The 22,008-nt window shown below is 35.5% G+C and overlaps 1 protein-coding gene across 3 annotated transcripts in view; it reads left to right on the forward strand.

Moving 5' to 3' along the window:
* Window positions 1–22,008, forward strand: part of LOC128662593 (protein TASOR-like) — a 68,462-nt gene that overhangs the window by 22,598 nt on the left and 23,856 nt on the right. For 2 of the 3 annotated variants that reach the window (XM_053716409.1, XM_053716410.1), the window contains exons 2-6: window positions 3,538–3,662; window positions 3,953–4,021; window positions 7,652–7,671; window positions 7,761–7,860; window positions 21,576–21,676. In XM_053716409.1, the coding sequence (XP_053572384.1) occupies window positions 3,637–3,662; window positions 3,953–4,021; window positions 7,652–7,671; window positions 7,761–7,860; window positions 21,576–21,676 (316 nt within the window). In that variant the 5' untranslated portion in view covers window positions 3,538–3,636. Of the gene's footprint in view, window positions 1–1,231; window positions 1,296–3,537; window positions 3,663–3,952; window positions 4,022–7,651; window positions 7,672–7,760; window positions 7,861–21,575; window positions 21,677–22,008 lie in introns of all 3 variants that reach the window. The other variant, XM_053716408.1, reaches the window with a different exon arrangement.

Here is a 22,008-nt window from a genome sequence, read left to right on the forward strand (position 1 = left end):
GGATACCAAGTTGATACAGAGCGTGGTGACTTAGTGCCGTTTTGTCTGGGTGCTGGAGTGAATCTATATCGCAATTGATCTGAAGCTAATCTAACATGGAACTATGATGGGAGAGGGCCCCTGATGGATGGAGAGGGTGGCCCTGTGTGCGTTTGCCTCCCACAAAGTTTTGCACTTGGAATACAAGTTCTGTTTGCTTGATGAGAATTATCGGAGATTCCAACTTGCTACCTTTGTGACGTCAGGAAAGAGGAGGGCTCTACAGAGAAAATCAATCACTCGTTTGTTTACGAGCTCCCATGAAAGGGAGTCCCAGGAGGGAAGTGTGAGCCGCCTCATAGACGCCTGGTCACGTAAGCATTTCAACATCGACTCTGATTATTCCCAAACAGTCAAGCCTAACCTTAAAGGGACACTCAATCAAAATTAAACTTTGATTATTCAGATAGAGCATGCTATTTTAAACAACTTTCCAATTTACTTCCATTAACAAAATGCGCACAGTCTTTTTATATTTAAACTTTTTGAGTCACCAGCTCCTACTGAGCATGTGCAAGAATAAGTGTGTATGCATTTGTGAATGGCTGATGGCTGTCACATGGTACGTGTATGCATTTGTGATTGGCTGATGGCTGTCACATGGTACAGGGGGAGTGGAAAAATACATAACTTTTAAAATTGTCAGAAAAAAAATCTACTACTCATTTGAAGTTCAGACTAAGTGCTATTGCATTGTCTTGTAATCTTGCATTTGTTGATAATGCAAATCTACTGTGTTGACTGGTCCTTTAAGTGCGGTGTATACCACGGTTGAATGTACCGGAGTTTCTGCTTGGTTTTATGCGTATCACTCCATGCTCACTATGGCTATCTTTAATTTTTGAATTGACGCTTTGTATCTTTGGTATTTTTATGCACATCGTTACAATGCAGGTCTCCATGTTTAGACCTATGAATGTATAGACAGCTCATATATGATTGTTACTTTAGGTGCTAAGTAATATAATGTATCCTAAATGTATCATTTCATAGTTAGGGACAATGCATGATAGTTTTTGTGTGAAAACTTTTTATGGAAAGTGTAACAAAGAGACCCTTTGTTGCAGTTTTATTGATTGATTAATATATATGGTGTTCAAATTTAAAAGAGTGCTGAATTCCCTTTCTTTATAAATAAGGAATAAATTATCTTCCTTATATTCTCCTCAAAATTGGTTTAATTTATTTTTAGGGTCTGCACCACTGCCTCTTAGAAGAGGCTAAATGAACACTAGCTACCAGGTTGTGTAATCCAGGTAAGGGATATAAATTTTTCTCTCTCATTTTTAATTATATATATATATATATATATATATATATATATATATATATATATATATATATATATATATATATATATATATATATATATATATATATATATATATATATATATATATCCAATTAGCACGTGTTCCAGCGCTCCAGCTTCAACTAATAATGAAGCACCTGGGTGCAATCCTCAATGGATTGTAGATAAGAGCTAGGAAAGGGAGGGCACTCTCAGGATTTATATACATCAAAGTTAGTTTATTGTTTATTAACAACAACGTTAGAAAGTCATAAGGATAGGTCGATGTTTCGGCTTACATAGAAGCCTTCATCAAGACAGATGAACAACTCACAACGGCGACTAGCAGCCGCACACAACACCACTGGCAAAATCAGATTCTGTTTTGCCGGTGGTGTTGTGTGCGGCTGCTAGTCGCCGTTGTGAGTTGTTCATCTGTCTTGATGAAGGCTTCTGTGTAAGCCGAAACATCGACCTATCCTTATGACTTTCTAACGTTGTTGTTATAAGCAATAAACTAACTTTGATGTGTGTATAAATCCTGAGAGTGCCCTCCCTTTCCTAGCTCTATATATATATATATATATATATAAGTTGCTATCCCCTCAAAATAACTCAACACACAGCCATTAATGTCTAAACCATTGGCAAGAAAACTGAGTGCACCCCTAAGTGGAAATGTCCAAATTGGGCCCAATTGGCCATTTTCCTTCCCTGGTGTCAAGTGACTCGTTAGTGTTACAAGGTCTCGGGTGTGAATGGGGAGCAGGTGTGTTAAATTTGATGTTATCGCTCTCATACTGGTCACTGGAAGTTCAACATGACATCTCAAGGCAAAGAACTCTGAGGATCTGAAAAAAGAATTGTTACTCTACATAAAGGTGGCCTAGGCTATAGAAGATTGGCAAGACCCTGAAATTGAGCTGAAAGAGGTTGTCTTTGGGAAATAGACGTATGAGTGCTGCCAGCATTGCTGCAGAGGTTGAAGGGGTGAGGGGTCAGCCTTTCAGTGCTCAGACCATACACCGCACACTGCATCAAATTGGTCTGCATAATTGTCTTCCCAGAAGGAAGCCTCTTCTAAAGATGATGCACAAGAAAGCCCACGGTTTGCTGAAGACAAGCAGCCTGGGATTACTGGAACCATGTCCTGTAGTCCGATGAGACCAAGATAAACTTATTTGGTTCAGATGGTGTCAAGCTTGTGCGGCGGCAACCAGGTGAGGAGTACAAAGACAAGTGTGTCTTGCCTACAGTCAAGCATGGTGGTGGGAGTGTCATGGTCTGGGCCTGCATGAGTGCTGCCGGCACTGTGTAGCTACAGTTCATTGAGGGAACCATGAATACCAACATGTACTGTGACATACTGAAGCAGAGCATGATCCCCCTCCCTTCGGAGACTGGGCCGCAGGGCAGTATTCCAACATGATAACGACCCCAAACACACCTCCATGACGACCACTGCCTTGCTAAAGAAGCTGAGGTTAAAGGTGATGGACTGGCCAAGCATGTCTCCAGACCTAAACCCTATTGAGCATCTGTGGGGCAATCCTCTAACGGAAGGTGGGGGAGCGCAAGGGCTCTAACACCTACCAGCTCCGTTATGTTGTCATGGAGGAGTGGAAGAGGTCTCCCGTGACAACCTGTGAAGCTCTGGTGAATGCTATGCCCAAGAGGGTTAAGGCAGTGCTGGAAAATAATGGTGGCCACACAAAATATTGACACTGTGGGCCCAATTTGGACATTTCAACTTCTGGTGTACTCACTTTTGTTGGCAACGGTTTAGACATTAATGGCTGTGTGTTGAATTATTTTGACGGGACAGCAAATTCACACTGTTATACAGGGTGTACACTTAAAACTTTACATTGTAGCAAAGTGTCATTTCTTCAGTGTTGTCACATGAAAAGATATAATAAAATATTTACAAAAATGTGAGGGGTCTACTCACTTTAGTTAGATACTGTATATACATATCTATACATTTCGACTTCTTCAGACAGGGAGTCTGTGATTTTTCATTTTTTAACGAACTATAGCCCATTTTATTAAAATATTGAGAATATACTTTTTAACAACATTCTGTTTTTCTGTTATTTGCATGTCCGTTAAGATAATAGAAAAAGTATTGTCCTGTATTTTATCATCAAACTAATGATACTGCATTTAGTATTTTGCATATATTGTTTCCTTTTTTTGTATTTCAGTATCGTCTATAAGGTTTTCATAATGGTGATTTTAAAAGGCCTCATCAATTCTATCCCTATGTAAATGTGGCTTTCTACTATATTAAACGAATATTACACATGCCAAGTCTTCAAGAAACAAGCATGTAAGTTAAAAGCTGAGCGTTTTCATACTGTTGCTTATTTTATGTTAATTAGCAGGGCTAGTAATATTTATACATATAAAAAAACACTAGACATAGATACAAATTTTAGATATTTGTTTTGCTTATTTCTGCTCTAAATACTTTAAAAATACATTAATAAAAATATTATTTTTGTACAGCTATAAATAGTTTAATTTTGTTATATTATCACCTGTAGTCATGGTCTTATTTACATTTTAAATATAACAATTTAGTTATCTAACTTTTTGTGCCTATATCCTGTGTTGTAGGAATCCATCTCTTCAAGAAATCACAGAAGAAATTTCTCATTCAAATCCTCTTCCAGGATTGTCAGAAAGGTAAACAATTGGATTTATTGATGTATTCATTTGTTGGATTTATCTTTTGTTCTGTTTTTCATTTTTCAAGAAAGAATTCTTTAGGATATTTGTATTGCAAGCAAATTAAAAGAAAGCGAGCAACTCTATGCATTGCATGTAATTATGGCGATTTAAAGAAAAGCTGTAAAATTGTTTTCCCCTAATGTGTTTGTGATAACTTGTTACATAGTATAATATGTGTTGCACCTTTTGGTTTATTTTTGTAAATATAAAATTGCTGTGTTTGCTTATTGAAACCACAACCCATTTAAATGGGCCTATCGTGTATCCTTGTCTTATTTCTCTCTATATTTACACACACAGGATAATATGTAGAGAGAGCATTTGAAAATGAACTTTTTAGTATCAGCCTTTCCCACCCCTCCCCCATTGGGATGTTGCTGCCTTTTGTTTACATAGCTTTTCATGTAGATAATGCAGTAGTACTGACATTTTCAGTAGTGGTGGTTTTAATAGGCAAAAAGAGCTATCTCAAATGTCAAAGTAAAGGTTAAGGAGTTATTTAACATTTTATCAAGGGCTTCACAAACCTTTCGACTCCCTATGACTGCAGGTTCACACAAGAGAACCTGCAAGTCCGTATTTAACAAGCAGCGATCATCAGACCGCTGCTTTCCTAACCTTTCACCACCTCTAAGGTGGCAAATTTCAATCTCCCTGGTCTCATCCAACCAGGGAGATTGGCTGTGCGCGGGCAGGGGGCAGGATTGCACGCAAGCGCAAAATAGTGCTCATGTGCAATGCTGAATTCTGCCAGCGGCGGACAGTGGAGCGTATATGTACGCCCCTGTCCACCACAGATTGATAAATTGACCCCTAAAAGGGAGTGAAAAATTATAGTACACTGTCCCTTTTTAAATGCAAAACCTGCTCTGCAGAAGGGAATCAACAAGCCAGTAGATTATTTTTTTTTAGGGAAAACCATTGATCCTAACTTGTAAAAATAGAAATATCTGGCTATTTTTTATTTTCTATGAGTGTTGGGGTGTTTACTTACTCAGACTAATTTATAAGAGAGGATGAAGATAATAAGATCAGTTTTCAAAGATTGAGGTACACACACGGATTATTGCATGATTAGTAAAATGACTGGGGAGTGAGTTGCCCAGTAGCATTTATATATCCTGATTTAAGGGGAGTAATATACATGTAACATGATAATAAGAATTTGGTAGTATAACATTTAACTGATCGCTCTCTCCCAGATTTTTGTAGATCATGCAATTATTGTAGAATTACAAAAAGGATAGCGGTCATTGTGGTCTGGTTTCACTGTGTAGTTTAACCAAAGTTTCCTCGACCTAGTTTTTTTTTTTAATATATAAAGTACATTATCATTAAATGTAATGTAAACGTGAAAGCATTTTTTATAGGTTAAGTATTATAAAATGTATTATTTTATCTGTATTTAATTATTTGTTTTAGTTAGATGTATACATTTTTTTTCGTATTATTTTTTTAAAATTCCTTTATTGAATAAATATGTTTATTTTATCTTTCATTTTGAAGACCGGCTATGTAGTAATTTAGCAAGTTGACTACTTCCTAAATTACTGGAAACAACTTGTTTAAATGTTTTGTATTTTTGTTAGCAGAGTTTTGAATGTAAAATGGGCATATTAATGTGTTAATTAACATGTATGAACTTAAAAGGGCATTAAACACATTAAATTGCAATATGAAATGTTTAAATGTGTATAGTAAATAAACTTTGCAATGTAGTTGTATTATTTTGCTCTATATTTGTATATTTTAACTCTGACAATTGTGGGTTCTCTAATTTTGAGAATTGGAAATGCATATTGCAATCTTCTCAAAACTGACAGCTAAATATTTGTTACCATTTTTGCTAACAAAGTAACTCTGGCAGAGCTGTTCCAGTAAGAAGTCCAGATTGTTTCCTATAAAAGACTATTAAAAACAATAGAATTGTATAATCAAACGACAATGCAAAAGCACCTAGTCTGAATCTTAAAGGGACAGTCAACACCAGAATTTTTGTTGTTTTAAAAGATAGATAATCCCTTTTATTACCCATTTCCCAGTTTTGCATAACCAACACAGTTATACTAATATACTGTTTACCTCTGTGATTAACTGGTATCTAAGCATCTTCTGACAGCCCCCTGATCACATGACATGTATTTATTATCTATTGACTTTCATATTAGCCAATTAGTGCAGTGTCTGCCACAATCCACGGACGTGATCACAATGTTATCTATATGGTTTACATGAACTAGCTCTCCCCTGTTGTGATAAGCAAATAAAAAAGCATGTGATAAGAGGCGGCCTTCAAGGACTTAGAAATTATCATATGAACCTTCCTAGGTTTAGCTTTCAACTAAGAATACCAAGAGAACAAAGCAAAATTGGAAAATTGGTGATAAAAGTAAATTGGAAAGTTGTTTAAAATTACATGCCCTATTTGAAACATGAGTTGTTTTTTGTACTTTACTGTCCCTTTAAATGAATAGTAGATTAGTGCAAGTTGCTTCTATTTTCATCCCCCTGCATCATGTGACAGTCATCAGCCAATCACAAAATGCACATGCATATAGACTGTGAGGAGCTAGTTCCTCAGAAAACAAGCATTTAAAAAGATTGCTCTCATTTTGATAATGGGAGTGAATTGGAAAGTTGTCTATAACCGTGTCCTCTAAATCATAAAAGCTTAATTTGACTTGAGTGTTCCTTTAAATGGGTAGAGTTTGGCTTGTTAAAAAAAATTTGCTGCAAACAATGTTTTAGTTTGTTTTGGAAATGTTTTCACTTGGATGATATAAAAGACAACTGAAATGTCTTGGAATTGCAAGGTATTTTGTTTTCATGGTAACTGATATTAAAACCTTTAATCTGGCATTGTGTCTTTAATTCATATTTTCCCGTTAATTCTTATTCTTTCAATTCCATCTTCTATTTATATACTCAGTTTAAAGGGGTAGGAAGGACAAAAACTATTGTTAGATCATTGCTTAGGTTAAAAATTAATAACATGTTGCTCAAATACCTTCCGTTGTTGTTTTCATACTGTTACCATGTAATCTCCTGTCAAAAGTTGGTGCATTTCCAAACCCAGGTGAGGCTAATTTGCATTAGCCAATCTCGGTGGGAAACCTGAGTTCACTTTTTACCCGCAGTTCCGGGTAGCTGGCAAGAACCACGCATGCGCTCTGAATGCTGATTGTCTAGCAATAGGATTAGAAGCTCCAGTCTATATGTCAATGTTATTGTGGTCACGTGCCTGCAGTTTGAGTCAGAGCCGTAAATTACAACTGTGCATGCGCTAATATATGCAAAAATATGCTAACAGTAGGTGATTGCTAGTCAGACAGCCCTTATTTGTGGGCTGGCATTTGAAATGTCACAGTGAGGAAAAATATATCCGTTTTTAAAGCTGTGTGAGGCTTTATTTTAGAAAAAAAGGACGTGGAAGTATGTGGTTAAATCGATGTATAAGTTTTCAACAGAAATTTTAAAGCTGACTTTTCTAAACCTTTAAATAAAAAAATGTATAATTATTTTAATAAATGGAGCTGCTGTAGCAACAAAGTCTGTACTAATTGATTACTGATTTCTCTTTAACAGAATACTGTTGGAGAATCCAGGTAAATAAATTATTAACCACAACATTTAACATAACAGTATCTCTTGACTTTTCAACATGAACTACAAATATTTTTGTTTACCCGTGTAGACTTTTACAATGTGTGGAAAGGAAAGATGTATATCCAGGGTAAACTGGTGTGTGACATTGCACTTCAGTCATCAACTAACTACAGCATCCCAGCTCAGCTGTAAGTATTAGTAGTATTTCATTGTTATGGTAAATTTAACAATTAAGATAATAGTATATTAACCTCCAATACACACAGATTAGAGAGAGCCACTATTCTAATTCTTATGGTTTGCTGCCAGTCATAATCCTATATCTGTATTTATGTGTGTGTATATAAATCAATGTTTTTATTAAAAGTTGTAGAAACATTGCAACAAATAGTGATCATTTGCATTAGTGATGCACCGAAATGCAAATTCTGGACTGAAACCGACACCAAAAATTCAGGATGCACTGAAAACGAAAATGACTTCTTTTTTTTTTCCAAATTATTTTAAAATAGATTTTTTATTTTTTGTATAATTTTATACTTTTGAATGAATTTAAATGAATCTGAATTGAAACACTGCAATCCAGTAAAATAACTTCACTTTTATTGAAAGTAACACACTAAAATTGGACACAAAATATCTTTAAAAAATATGCTACACAATAATTTTACAGAAAAATTCATGCAAAAAAAACGAAACCGAAAAAAAAAGCCATTTTCTGCCAAATGCTTCTGCGACCGAAATTTTGGTGCATCCCTAATTTGCATGATTTCTTCTTTTAAAGTTCCTTTATTTTAAGAAATTAATTGTAATGTATTTTCCGCCTTTCTCCTTAAAGGGTTAGAAATTGATTCCCATGTGAAACTAATTAAACTATATTATTATAATTACTATGATAAATGTAGTAATTTAAAATAGTTTTTTTTTATTAAATTAAGCTTTCACATACCTTAATTTTAAAGGTTAAATTGTCATGAAATGTGTGATAATGACAGCCCTTAAAATGAGGCATGGCTCATATAATCCAGCATCCACCCCCATCCAATGGTAAAGCGGCTTGTCCCCTTAATTTAAATAATACATTCAGTCAGCATTGCATGCGCAGTACTGACATTAAAGCACAGCTGTTCACAGCTTAGTCATCCTATTGGTTGAAGGGGCAGCTTCACACCGGAGACAGGGAACAATATTAACAGGTTCTCTATTACCCACGCTTCAGTATGAGAGCTGTGCTGCAAGACTTTACAAACTGCTTCTGTCCTACACTTTATCCCTGCTGCACTAAGGAGAGCAGCGTGTATACTAGAATTCTTCCCTGCCTGTGATGAAGTCCATCTGTGTTTTAGACGTTGAATACGGCTGTGAGTTTGAGAGCTATGTTAATTTAACTGTCGGGCTCATCTCCCCCCTCCCTCTGGCTGTGTTTGCTTGATTAATGACAGTGAGGGCTCCGTTTCCACATGAAAGTAAACACAGCCAGAGGGAGGGGGGAGATGAGCCCGACAGTTAAATTAAAATAGCTCTCAAACTCACAGCCGTATTCAACGTTTAAAACACAGATGGACTTCATCACAGGCAGGGAAGAATTCTAGTATACACGGCTGCTCTAATAAATGTCTCTTCCCCTCATTTGCAAGCGATGATTTGCACTCAATCCGTGACTCTCTTGATGCCGGTGTAAAAGAACTTATGCTTCTGTCAGGAGACTGGGGGGCGAGTCTGCGCAGTTCGCATGTGTTGCTTATAAAATAGTTTTAATGCGCATGCGGGCCACCATGATGTTTCTACCTAGGTAACAGGCCCCATATAATGCTTAGAAAATGGGTTTGGCGCAGTACTAAGTTTCAAATTGAAATTACAAAAAAAAGAAAGAAAACTTTACAAAGGTACCAATTGCAAATGTATTTATTATTTTAAGAAGTATTTAATAAGTTAAAAAAAAATTGGGTTTACTATCCCTTTAATAACAGCTAATTATTTCAAAATTATTTTCAGGCTTACTGGCAGTCCTCAAATCCATGTAATGAACACATCTAAAAATAAATAAATAAAATATATTGAACACCTTCATAAGGAATATGTCATCAATATACCTTAGCCACAATAGAACCCAACAAATCTATCTGAAATGTAATGAGAACCTGTGGTCTTCACACATGAATATAGCTTTAGTGATGACAATTGTTTTACATTTAGAGACTAGGTGATGCTTTATACTGACCTATATTTACCACCATAGCTCAGAACCAATTTGTGTTTAATTACTACAGCAAATATTCTGCACATTGTATTTTTGAATGATTTCCCCTCTACACACCAGAGCTGTTGCTAGCAGTCAAAGCAGTGTGGCTTCAAAAGATTTATTTGCGAGGGCTTCTCTCCTTATCTTTACTATAACACAGAAAACATCTGTTCTTAATCACTTATGTGCCTCTTTAATGCCTGTCTTACATTTGAAATATTGATCCTTGAACTCATAGTTCAGCTGCAGGTATTTATGTGCCAGAGAATTAACCCTTATCTGTAGAGCATGTATCCCCCTTAGAAAATATATGCTTCAATCTTTAGTAGCTTTTATTTAAAATCGAATTCATGCTTCTGTTTGTCAACTGTTTATATGACTCTCTTGATGTTACAGCCTTGTGCTGTTATATGTATGGTTATCTAATAAGACACTGACCCCATGTATGTTACTATAGATTCATCTATAATCATCTTATACTAGAATACTATATTGATCCTAAGTTTTTGCACCCTCAATTATGCTGACAGTGATCATAAAAAAGGAAGGGAACATAAGTATGTTCCTCCCCTCCCAGAGAGTACTATCTCATATTACCACCCATCTACATTTCAGTTTATCAAGTTGATACAGTTTACTCCATGTAACTTAGTTGTTTAGCATTATATATTATGTAGGCTACTATTATGTATAATCTATGTGTTGAGCTCAAGTGTGACTCTTCTCATACTCATAAGTTATTTTATGTTCCACAAAGTCACTCTGCAATACTAAATAACCAAAACTTTGAAAATATACACCAAGTTGGGATCCAAAAGTGTATCTTTCATTTGCCTTCTTTTAAGTTGAGTTAAGATAAGTTAGGGTTCAAGAGTGCCCATAATATCATTTAGAAGGTTCCTTTAATATATGTATATAAAACTGAGGTTTTAAAATACAGGTGGCCCTCGTTTTACAACGGTTCAATTACACTGTTTCAGAATAACAACCTTTTTTCCAGTCATGTGACTGCTATTAAAAAGCATTGAGAAGCAGTGCATTTATTGAAATAGCCAGTAGGTGGAGCTGTCCGCTTGTGTTGCAGAAAAGCCAAGCAAGCTGAAATTAATCAGTTTAACCAGACCTGGGCTATCGAGCAGATTTCAAAGGAACAAGATCTTCCTGTCTTTAAATCAGTCCAGATTGGAATGCATAGAAAGAACTGTTTGCAGAAAAATGCAAGCAAAGTCTGTGTTGTGTGATTATTTTATTAGGTTTATAATGCTGTTTAGCAAATGTTTTTGTTCATTTTACTTAGTTTAATCATATATTCTGTGTTGTGTGATTATTTCATTAGGCTTATAATGTCGTTTAGCATTTAAAGTCTTCATTTCAAAGCTTTAAAAATAATGTATTAAGTGTTACTTATGACAATTTTGAGAGGGGCCTGGAACCTATCTCCCTCACTTCCCATTGACTTACATTATAAACTGGGTTTCAATTTACAACGGTTTCGATTTACAACCATTCCTTCTGGAACCTAACCCCGGCGTAAACTGAGGGCTACCTGTAATCTTAAAAATCTTATAATCGTACAAGCTTTGTTTGCATATTCTACTTGCTCATGCATGATTTCATTATACCATAGTACATATATTCATGACTGTATACATGGATTGTATTTTGATATTCGTCTGTAATGTCCCTTATATTGCTAACCTCAATAATAATAATAATAAAAAAAAAAATATATATATATATATATATATATATATATATATATATTTAAGTGAAAGCACTAAAGCTATATTGATGAGTTTCTATATGTTATGGCATGGTTTCCCAGAAGAGGAGCACATCATCAATATATCTTAGTCTGTGGGTGACACTATACTCAAAATAACTAATATAGACTGAATTAGCGGGCTTATTTTCTTAAAAACAGAGAGAGAGCATACCATTTTAAACAACTTTTATTTTTTACTTCTATTATCAAATTTGCTTTGATTTCTTGTTATCCGTTGAAGAGAAAGCCTAGGTAGGCTCATTTACAGCAGTGCACTACTGGGAGCTAGCTGCTGATTGGTGGCTGCACTTGTTGTTTTTACTTAGGTTCCAGTAGTGCATTGCCGCTCCCTTGCCTCTTAGGTTTACTCTTTAACAATGGATACCAAGAGAACAAAGCACATTTGATAATAGAAGTAATATAGAAAGCCGTTTTTATGATTCAGACAGAGCATAATCATGACTTTACTGTACATTTTTAAGTTTACATATATTTAGTGCTATCACTAACCGCAAATACTTTTTTTTTTTTTTTTTTTTAATATACATAAGAAAGCAACTGGTAGTCTACCAAAGCTTTCAAGTCACCATTTGCATTGTTTAAATTAAGGTATTCTATAAAATACCAGCTATTCTTAAAAGTTTATTTATAAAGCGCCAACATTTTATGCATAGTTATACAGAGGTACTTTAGATCAGCGGTCGCCAACCAGTGGTCCGTGTAGCACTGGTGGTCCACGAGAAGATGTTGGTGGTCCTTGACACCATCAAGCAGGAATTAATCTGATGGTGTCACCCTCAGTGTCTGGCTAGACATCAGTAAAAACTGACGGAGGAGGAGTTAAATTACAATCTCTCTACACATGTTGCGTAGTACTGCGCAACTTGCGTAGCTAGATTGTATTTTTAACTCCTTCCGTCCGGCGTGGTGCTCAGAGGAAGATGCTTCCATTCTAAAGCCAGCAGCGGTTGGTACAGTCTTGACTTGAAATAGTGGAATTAAAGTATATAGAAAAAGAAAATCTTAAAAAAAAATTTCTCTTATATTTAATTTATTTTCTTCCCTTTACCTGTCTTTGTAGTAGTTTTCCTATTTCCTTCAGATGGACTTACATCACTGTTTTGTCTTCCTCCTCTCCATCCTCTTTCTTTTTTTTTTTACTAAATATTTTTCATTCTAATAATTTTCCCGCACACAAAGCCATTCCCCCCTGAATTCCAGTAATTGCCATCCAGCAGAACAGCCATATCCCACCAGTATTATAGTAATTGCCAGTAACATCAGTCTTGGTTAGCTCACATCCATATTAAGAGCTTTCTGATATAAACTTCATTTATGACTCCAATGTCTGTCCATGATCATAAGTAGTTTTGAATTATTCCTAACTGGGGAGGTAACTTGGAAGTCTTGTGGCCCTTTTAAACATAATTCTTTTTTTTTCCCACTTTCTGCCTCTCTGTTTCCAGCTCAAAAGTTGGCACTCACCCTTCTACTGTCATTTGGAAGTATTCTCTCAGTTCTGTCATTCAGTTAGTTAATTTGAAAAAATTATTCATAAATAAATAAATATATAAATAAATAAATAAATATATATATATATATATATATATATATATATATATATATATATCACACAGGGGTCGCCAACCTTTCTTTCATGTAATTAGCAAGAGTCCATGAGCTAGTGACGTATGGGATATACATTCCTACCAGGAGGGGCAAAGTTTCCCAAACCTCAAAATACCTATAAATACACCCCTCACCACACCCACAAATCAGTTTTACAAACTTTGCCTCCTATGGAGGTGGTGAAGTAAGTTTGTGCTAGATTCTACGTTGATATGCGCTCCGCAGCAGGTTGGAGCCCGGTTTTCCTCTCAGCGTGCAGTGAATGTCAGAGGGATGTGAGGAGAGTATTGCCTATTTGAATTCAATGATCTCCTTCTACGGGGTCTATTTCATAGGTTCTCTGTTATCGGTCGTAGAGATTCATCTCTTACCTCCCTTTTCAGATCGACGATATACTCTTATATATACCATTACCTCTACTGATTCTCGTTTTAGTACTGGTTTGGCTTTCTACTACATGTAGATGAGTGTCCTGGGGTAAGTAAGTCTTATTTTCTGTGACACTCTAAGCTATGGTTGGGCACTTTTATATAAAGTTCTAAATATATGTGTTCAAACATTTATTTGCCTTGACTCAGGATGTTCAACGTTCCTTATTTCAGACAGTCAGTTTCATATTTGGGATAATGCATATGAATTAATCAATTTTTTTCTTACCTTAAAATTGACTTTTTTCCCTGTGGGCTGTTAGGCTCGCGGGGGCTGAAAATGCTTCATTTTATTGCGTCATTCTTGGCGCAGACTTTTTTGGCGCAAATTTTTTTTCTATTTCCGGCGTCATACGTGTCGCCGGAAGTTGCATCATTTTTGACGTTTTTTTGCGCCAAAATTGTCGGCGTTCCGGATGTGGCGTCATTTTTGGCGCCAAAAGCATTTAGGCGCCAAATAATGTGGGCGTCTTTTTTTGGCGCTAAAAAATATGGGCGTCATTATTGTCTCCACATTATTTAAGTCTCATTATTTATTGCTTCTGGTTGCTAGAAGCTTGTTCACTGGCATTTTTTCCCATTCCTGAAACTGTCATTTAAGGAATTTGATCAATTTTGCTTTATATGTTGTTTTTTCTATTACATATTGCAAGATGTCCCAGATTGACCCTGAGTCAGAAGATACTACTGGAAAATCGCTGCCTGGTGCTGGATCTACCAAAGTTAAGTGTATTTGCTGTAAACTTGTGGTATCTGTTCCTCCAGCTGTTGTTTGTAATGAATGTCATGACAAATTTGTTAATGCAGATAATATTTCCTTTAGTAATGTTACATTACCTGTTGCTGTTCCATCAACATCTAATACTAGTGTTCCTGTTAACATAAGAGATTTTGTTTCTAAATCCATTAAGAAGGCTATGTCTGTTATTCCTCCTTCTAGTAAACGTAAAAGGTCTTTTAAAACTTCTCATTTTTCAGATGAATTTTTAAATGAACATCACCATTCTGATAATGATTCCTCTGGTTCAGAGGATTCTGTTTCAGAGGTTGATGCTGATAAATCTTCATATTTATTCAAAATGGAATTTATTCGTTCTTTACTTAAAGAAGTCTTAATTGCATTAGAAATAGAGGATTCTGGTCCTCTTGATACTAAATCTAAACGTTTAAATAAGGTTTTTAAATCTCCTGTAGTTATTCCAGAAGTTTTTCCTGTCCCTGATGCTATTTCTGAAGTAATCTCCAGGGAATGGAATAATTTGGGTAATTCATTTACTCCTTCTAAACGTTTTAAGCAATTATATCCTGTGCCATCTGACAGATTAGAGTTTTGGGACAAAATCCCTAAGGTTGATGGGGCTGTCTCTACTCTTGCTAAACGTACTACTATTCCTACGGCAGATAGTACTTCCTTTAAGGATCCTTTAGATAGGAAGATTGAATCCTTTCTAAGAAAAGCTTACTTATGTTCAGGTAATCTTCTTAGACCTGCTATATCTTTAGCGGATGTTGCTGCAGCTTCAACTTTTTGGTTAGAAGCTTTAGCGCAACAAGTAACAGATCATAATTCTCATAGCATTGTTAATCTTCTTCAATATGCTAATAACTTTATTTGTGATGCCATCTTTGATATCATTAGAGTTGATGTCAGGTATATGTCTCTAGCTATTTTAGCTAGAAGAGCTTTATGGCTTAAAACTTGGAATGCTGATATGTCTTCTAAGTCAACTTTGCTTTCCCTTTCTTTCCAGGGTAATAAATTATTTGGTTCTCAGTTGGATTCTATTATCTCAACTGTTACTGGAGGGAAAGGAACTTTTTTACCACAGGATAAAAAATCTAAAGGTAAATTTAGGTCTAATAATCGTTTTCGTTCCTTTCGTCACAATAAGGAACAAAAGCCTGATCCTTCACCCACAGGAGCGGTATCAGTTTGGAAACCATCTCCAGTCTGGAATAAATCCAAGCCTTTTAGAAAACCAAAGCCAGCTCCCAAGTCCACATGAAGGTGCAGCCCTCATTCCAGCCCAGCTGGTAGGGGGCAGATTACGATTTTTCAAAGAAATTTGGATCAATTCAATTCACAATCTTTGGATTCAGAACATTGTTTCAGAAGGGTACAGAATTGGCTTCAAGATAAGGCCTCCTGCAAAGAGATTTTTTCTTTCCCGTTTCCCAGTAAATCCAGCGAAGGCTCAAGCATTCTGAAATGTGTTTCAGATCTAGAGTTGGCTGGAGTAATTATGCCAGTTCCAGTTCTGGAACAGGGACTGGGGTTTTATTCAAATCTCTTCATTGTACCAAAGAAGGAGAATTCCTTCAGACCAGTTCTGGATCTAAAAATACTGAATCGTTATGTAAGGATACCAGCATTCAAAATGGTAACTATAAGGACTATCCTGCCTTTTGTTCAGCAAGGGCATTATATGTCCACAATAGATTTACAGGATGCATATCTGCATATTCCGATTCATCCAGATCACTATCAGTTTCTGAGATTCTCTTTCCTAGACAAGCATTACCAGTTTGTGGCTCTGCCGTTTGGCCTAGCAACAGCTCCAAGAATTTTTACAAAGGTTCTCGGTGCCCTTCTGTCTGTAATCAGAGAACAGGGTATTGTGGTATTTCCTTATTTGGACGATATCTTGGTACTTGCTCAGAATCTCATACGAATCAACTTGTGTTTCTTCGAGATCATGGTTGGAGGATCAATTTACCGAAAAGTTCATTGATTCCTCAGACAAGGGTAACCTTTTTAGGTTTCCAGATAGATTCAGTGTCCATGACTCTGTCTTTGACAGACAAGAGACGTCTAAAATTGATATCAGCTTGTCGAAACCTTCAGTCACAACCATTCCCTTCGGTAGCCTTATGCATGGAAATTCTAGGTCTTATGACTGCTGCATCGGACGCGATCCCCTTTGCTCGTTTTCACATGCGACCTCTTCAGCTCTGTATGCTGAACCAGTGTTGCAGGGATTACACAAAGATATCTCAATTAATATCTTTAAAACCGATTGTACGACACTCTCTGACGTGGTGGACAGATCACCATGGTTTAGTTCAGGGGGCTTCTTTTGTTCTTCCAACCTGGACTGTAATTTCAACAGATGCAAGTCTGACAGGTTGGGGAGCTGTTTGGGGGTCTCTGACAGCACAAGGGGTTTGGGAATCTCAGGAGGTGAGATTACCAATAAATATTTTGGAACTCCGTGCAATTTTCAGAGCTCTTCAGTCATGGCCTCTTCTAAAGAGAGAATCGTTCATTTGTTTTCAGACAGACAATGTCACAACTGTGGCATATATCAATCATCAAGGAGGGACTCACAGTCCTCTGGCTATGAAAGAAGTATCTCGAATACTGGTATGGGCGGAATCCAGCTCCTGTCTAATTTCTGCGGTTCATATCCCAGGTATAGACAATTGGGAAGCCCATGACCCTGCAACAATAGCACTCTCAGGAAGCTGCACTGTCCCCAGAGTCACAGGCAGTTAACCCCAGACAGGTCTGGGTGCAAGGCCCATAGGGAAAATTGCAAAACAAATTAATACAGCACACAGGGAAAGTCCAGCACTCGCTTAAAAGCAAAAATGGAAGAGTTAGTTACCGCATCTGGCCAAATGGGATAAGCCCAGGTACCACGTCAATGTCTCTTCCAAAACCAGAGTCCCTAAACAGCCACACAATGCAAGCTCTCAATCCAACAAACTGGGAACAAGTGAAGTGTGCACAGGCTTATGTAATCACCCTAGACATATACAAAACATGGAAGGGAACTGCACTCTCAGACCGGACTGTGTACACATCCCATGACCCTGCAACATGCACAGCCCTGGGTGCACAATAGCACTCTCAGGAAGCTGCACTGTCCCCAGAATCACAGGCAGTTAACCCCAGACAGGTCTGGGTGCAAGGCCCATAGGGAAAATTACAAAACAAATTAAATTAATACAGCACTCACTTACAAGCTCTCAGCTAAGATGACGTGGTACCTGGGCTTATCCCATTTGGCCAGATGCAGTAACTAACTCTTCCACTTTTGCTTTTAATCTTATCTGAGAGCTTGTGAGTGAGTGCTGGACTTTCTCTGTGTGCTATTATATATATTCACACACATTATAGAGGTTTGTACCTTTTTTAAAAAATTCATGTTAGTGGTCCACGGGATTCAAAATTGTGAGTTTAGTGGTCCCTGAGGTCCGAAAGGTTGGCGACCCCTGCTTTAGATTCATTAAGGTACAAACAGTACTAGAGTTACAATAACAAGTTATACAAGGATAAGTTACATTCATTGCACAAATTTCTTTAACAAAAAATACAAAACGTCCCTTAAAACACTAAGTTTTCCACAGAACATGTTTTAAGAGCTTTACCATAATTACCTATACAACCATAAAGATAAAAATAATATGTTACAGAAGCTATGTATGTTAACTTTGCCAATACATCAAATATTGTCTATTTTATATAAAATTCTCCAACAGGTTTTTTCCTGGGTCAAAACCCTACTTTATTAAACAATGGTAAAATGAGTTAGGATGTGTGATCACTCAAATAAATATACAAAACATTTTCAAGAGAAAAATTAAATAATCCATATCATCACAAATCATAAATGTCAAAATTTGCATAGGTGGTATTATATCGCCACCCGCTTTAAAAAATGATACACACACAAATCTAATCTTTGTTGGCATTGGTGGAAAACTATTGGTAATATGGGACATATATGGTGGACTTGCATTTAATAAATGTGTTTTGGTAGTAGTTAATTAAAGTAACGTAATCCTGTTAGGTCATAAAATTCCATTAGAGCCACTCATATGGCTCCTTATAGGACCGCTAAATACAGTAGAATTGCGTAATTAGCAAGACAATGCTATAACACTTATTCTGAATTTCATCCAAGCTATATTGTTTTTACTCCTGGCAAATAAATTTTTTCTACCATTTGCCAGCCCACTTTATCATGTGACAGGCATCAACCAATCACAGACTAGTATATTTATACCCTGTGAACTTGTGCACATGCTCAATAAGAGTTAGTGCCTCAAAAAGTATGCCTATAAAAAGGATGTGCAAAATTTGATAACTTAAGTAAATTGGAAAAAAAAATTAAATTGTATGCTCTTTCTGAATCGTGAAAGATTAATTTTGACTTGAATGTCCCTTTAACCAATCCCAAAGAAATGACCTTACACACATTTGGCTATGCTACAAATAGCAAGTAACAGAGCAAAAACAATGAACAACCTCTATGTGTAAGATGGATCAGGCTTTGACAATAACGAAGTGGGTGAATAAAATAAACTCCATCATACAACTGGAGGAATAACATTATTTGAAAATAAAGAGACATGAGTTTTTTTTCATAGAACTACACTTTATTTGGGATAATTATATAAACAATAAGTATAAACTTTAGGCCGATGCCTGGTTTCATATTAACCACAGCTTAGATAAATGCGCAGAATAGGGGAAAATCGACTGACAACTGTTCAAATGTTTCTTTATTTGTTGTGTTTTTCTATACATACAGCTGTTAAATTACATATTTTATCATCTGAATTAATTTACTCCTGGAAAATTATGATTTGTACTTGTTTTTGTAACTTCTGTAATAAATAGTGTCTATTATAGTCACAGATTGCTACTATTTTGTACTATAATTTTATACCCACATGATGTATATGATAATTGATATAGAAATATAGATTTTGATTGCAGATAAGAGCCATAGACCCTTTCTGTAAAGAGGCTTCCTCAAATTACTCCTGAATGTATTACCCTTCAGCTTGAGATCATGACCCCTTGTTCTTGAATTTTTCTTTTTATGTAAAATACTCACAGCCTCTGCTTTACTAAGCCCTATAATATACTTGAAAGTTGCTATCATATCACCTTTCCCTTCTCTCCTCTAAGCTATACATATTTAGCTCATTGAGCCTTTACTGGTATGTTTTTAGACCATGTACCATTTTGGTAGCCTTCCTTTGCACAGATTCCAGTTTGTTTATATCCTTCTGGAGATATGGCCTCCAGAACTGCACACAATACTCAAGATGAGGCCTAACTAATGATCTGTAAAGTGGCATACGAACCTTACTATTTCTGCTTCAAATACCTCTACCAATACATCCAAGCATTCTGCTAGCCTTACTCGCTGCAATACATTATTTACTAAATTTTAAATCATCTGAAATAATAATTTCCAAGTCCCATTCCTCATTTGTAACATTCAGTAAAGTGTCATTGAGTCTATAATAAACGTTTGGGTTTTTTCTTCCCTAAATGCGTCATTTTTCACTTTGCAGTGTTTAAACTTTAGATCCCAGTCATTTGTCCAGTCCTTCGATTGTTGTATATCACTTGTCATTTTGTCTACCCCCTGGAACATCTACTCTATTACAAATTGTTGTATCATCTGCAAACAGACATACTTTCCTCTGTAGCACTTTGCTGATATCTCTTATAAATATGTTAAACAAAACAGGTCCCATAACTGACCCCTAAGGAACACCACTAGTAAACCCTCACTGCTAAATGTACTCCATTTACTAAGACAGTCTGTTTTCTATCCTTAAGCCAGCATTCTACCCAGTTCACAATTTTTCAGTCTAGACCAAGGAGATACAGTTTGTGCATTGGTTTGTTGTGTGGGACGGTGTCAAATGATTTGTTGAACTCTAAATATGCTACATCCAACTGCTCCACCTTGGTCTAATACTTTTGTTACATAATCAAAGAAGTCAGATTAGTCTGACATGATCTCCCTGAAGTAAAACCATTCTGATTTTGGTCCTCTAAATTGTTTGTCTTTATGAAAGTAAAACTTTTTTTCTTTTAAGAGAATTTCCATTAATTTTCCTACAACTGAAGTTAAACTAACTGCCCTGTAGTTACCAGATTTTTCCCTACTGCCCTTTTTATGAAGAGGTACTACATTTTGCTATTCTCCAATCATCTGGAACAACTTCTGTCAATAGTGACTGATTAAACAGCACTTATCGAAGTTCCTTTAAAACCCTTGGATGAATATTATCAGGACCCACTGACTTTTTTTACATTTATTTTTGTTAATGCCAACAAAACCTCATCTGAAAAAAATATTAGTGCTAAGCTCATTTCCATTTTTTTGTAGCATCCGTTAATGTAGACATTCTATCATCATAATCTTTTGTAACAACAGGACACAAGTAATCATTGACACAGTCTGCAATTTGCTTATCTACTTCTACTATACTACCATCAACTGTTTTAAATTTTACTATTCCAACCTTATTTTGTCTTACTTTTACTAATTTATCTAAAGAATGTTTTGTGTCTGTAATTCTTATAAGCTATCTTTTTGTCTTTACAGAATGTGCTACTTCTTTAGAAAACCATATTGGTTTCCTCTTTCTTTTACTTTTATAGACATGTCTAATACAGTGTGTGATTTCATTTAAAATGGCACCCATCAAAAATTACTTTACCCCTTATAGTGTAAAACTAACTATTATTATTAGAGCTGAAAAATGTGTGGATGTTGTCATTTTAGATATGTGTTCAGATTTTTTTTTTATATACATTTATATATATATATATATATATATATATATATATATATATATATATATATATGTGTGTGTGTATATATATATATATATATATATATATATATATATATATATATATATATATGTGTGTATATATATATATATAAGTATATATATATATATATATATATATATATATATATATATATATATATTTGTTTTTATCGTGGAAATACTGTAGCCCCTTTTACCTTTTTTGGTAATTTAATAATTTAAAAATAAAAACTTGTACTCAAACAGGCCAGAAAAGCTTGAAATCAGAGATGTTATCAGACTGTCTGATTTAAGACAAAAGTTACCAGAAGATATTTTCGAGAGGCTTGATTTTTCAGGAAAAGAAGGTAATTACTTTTTAAAACACTTCAGAGGAATTTTTTTGTTTGTTTTTGTTTTAGCTGTGCGTATGAAAGTACAACAATAATATATGGAAGAAAAAGTATTTTTTTTTTTTCAAAACTGATCATATTGGAAAAAATATTTTAATGAAATTCTACTTTTATGTCCATTTAATTCAAAGGTAGCAGGAAATTTGGAAGCTAAACAGTCGTGTGACATAAAGTTAAGAAGTTAAATAAATAAACAAAATATATATCACCCTTAGGTTAAAGATTAATGGGTGAATGATTAAAGGGCCATAATAGTCAATGGCATGTTTTTTTCCACTAGACTTAGG

The sequence above is a fragment of the Bombina bombina genome, chromosome 6, assembly GCF_027579735.1.
Source record: "Bombina bombina isolate aBomBom1 chromosome 6, aBomBom1.pri, whole genome shotgun sequence".
Taxonomy (NCBI): Eukaryota; Metazoa; Chordata; class Amphibia; order Anura; family Bombinatoridae; genus Bombina; species Bombina bombina.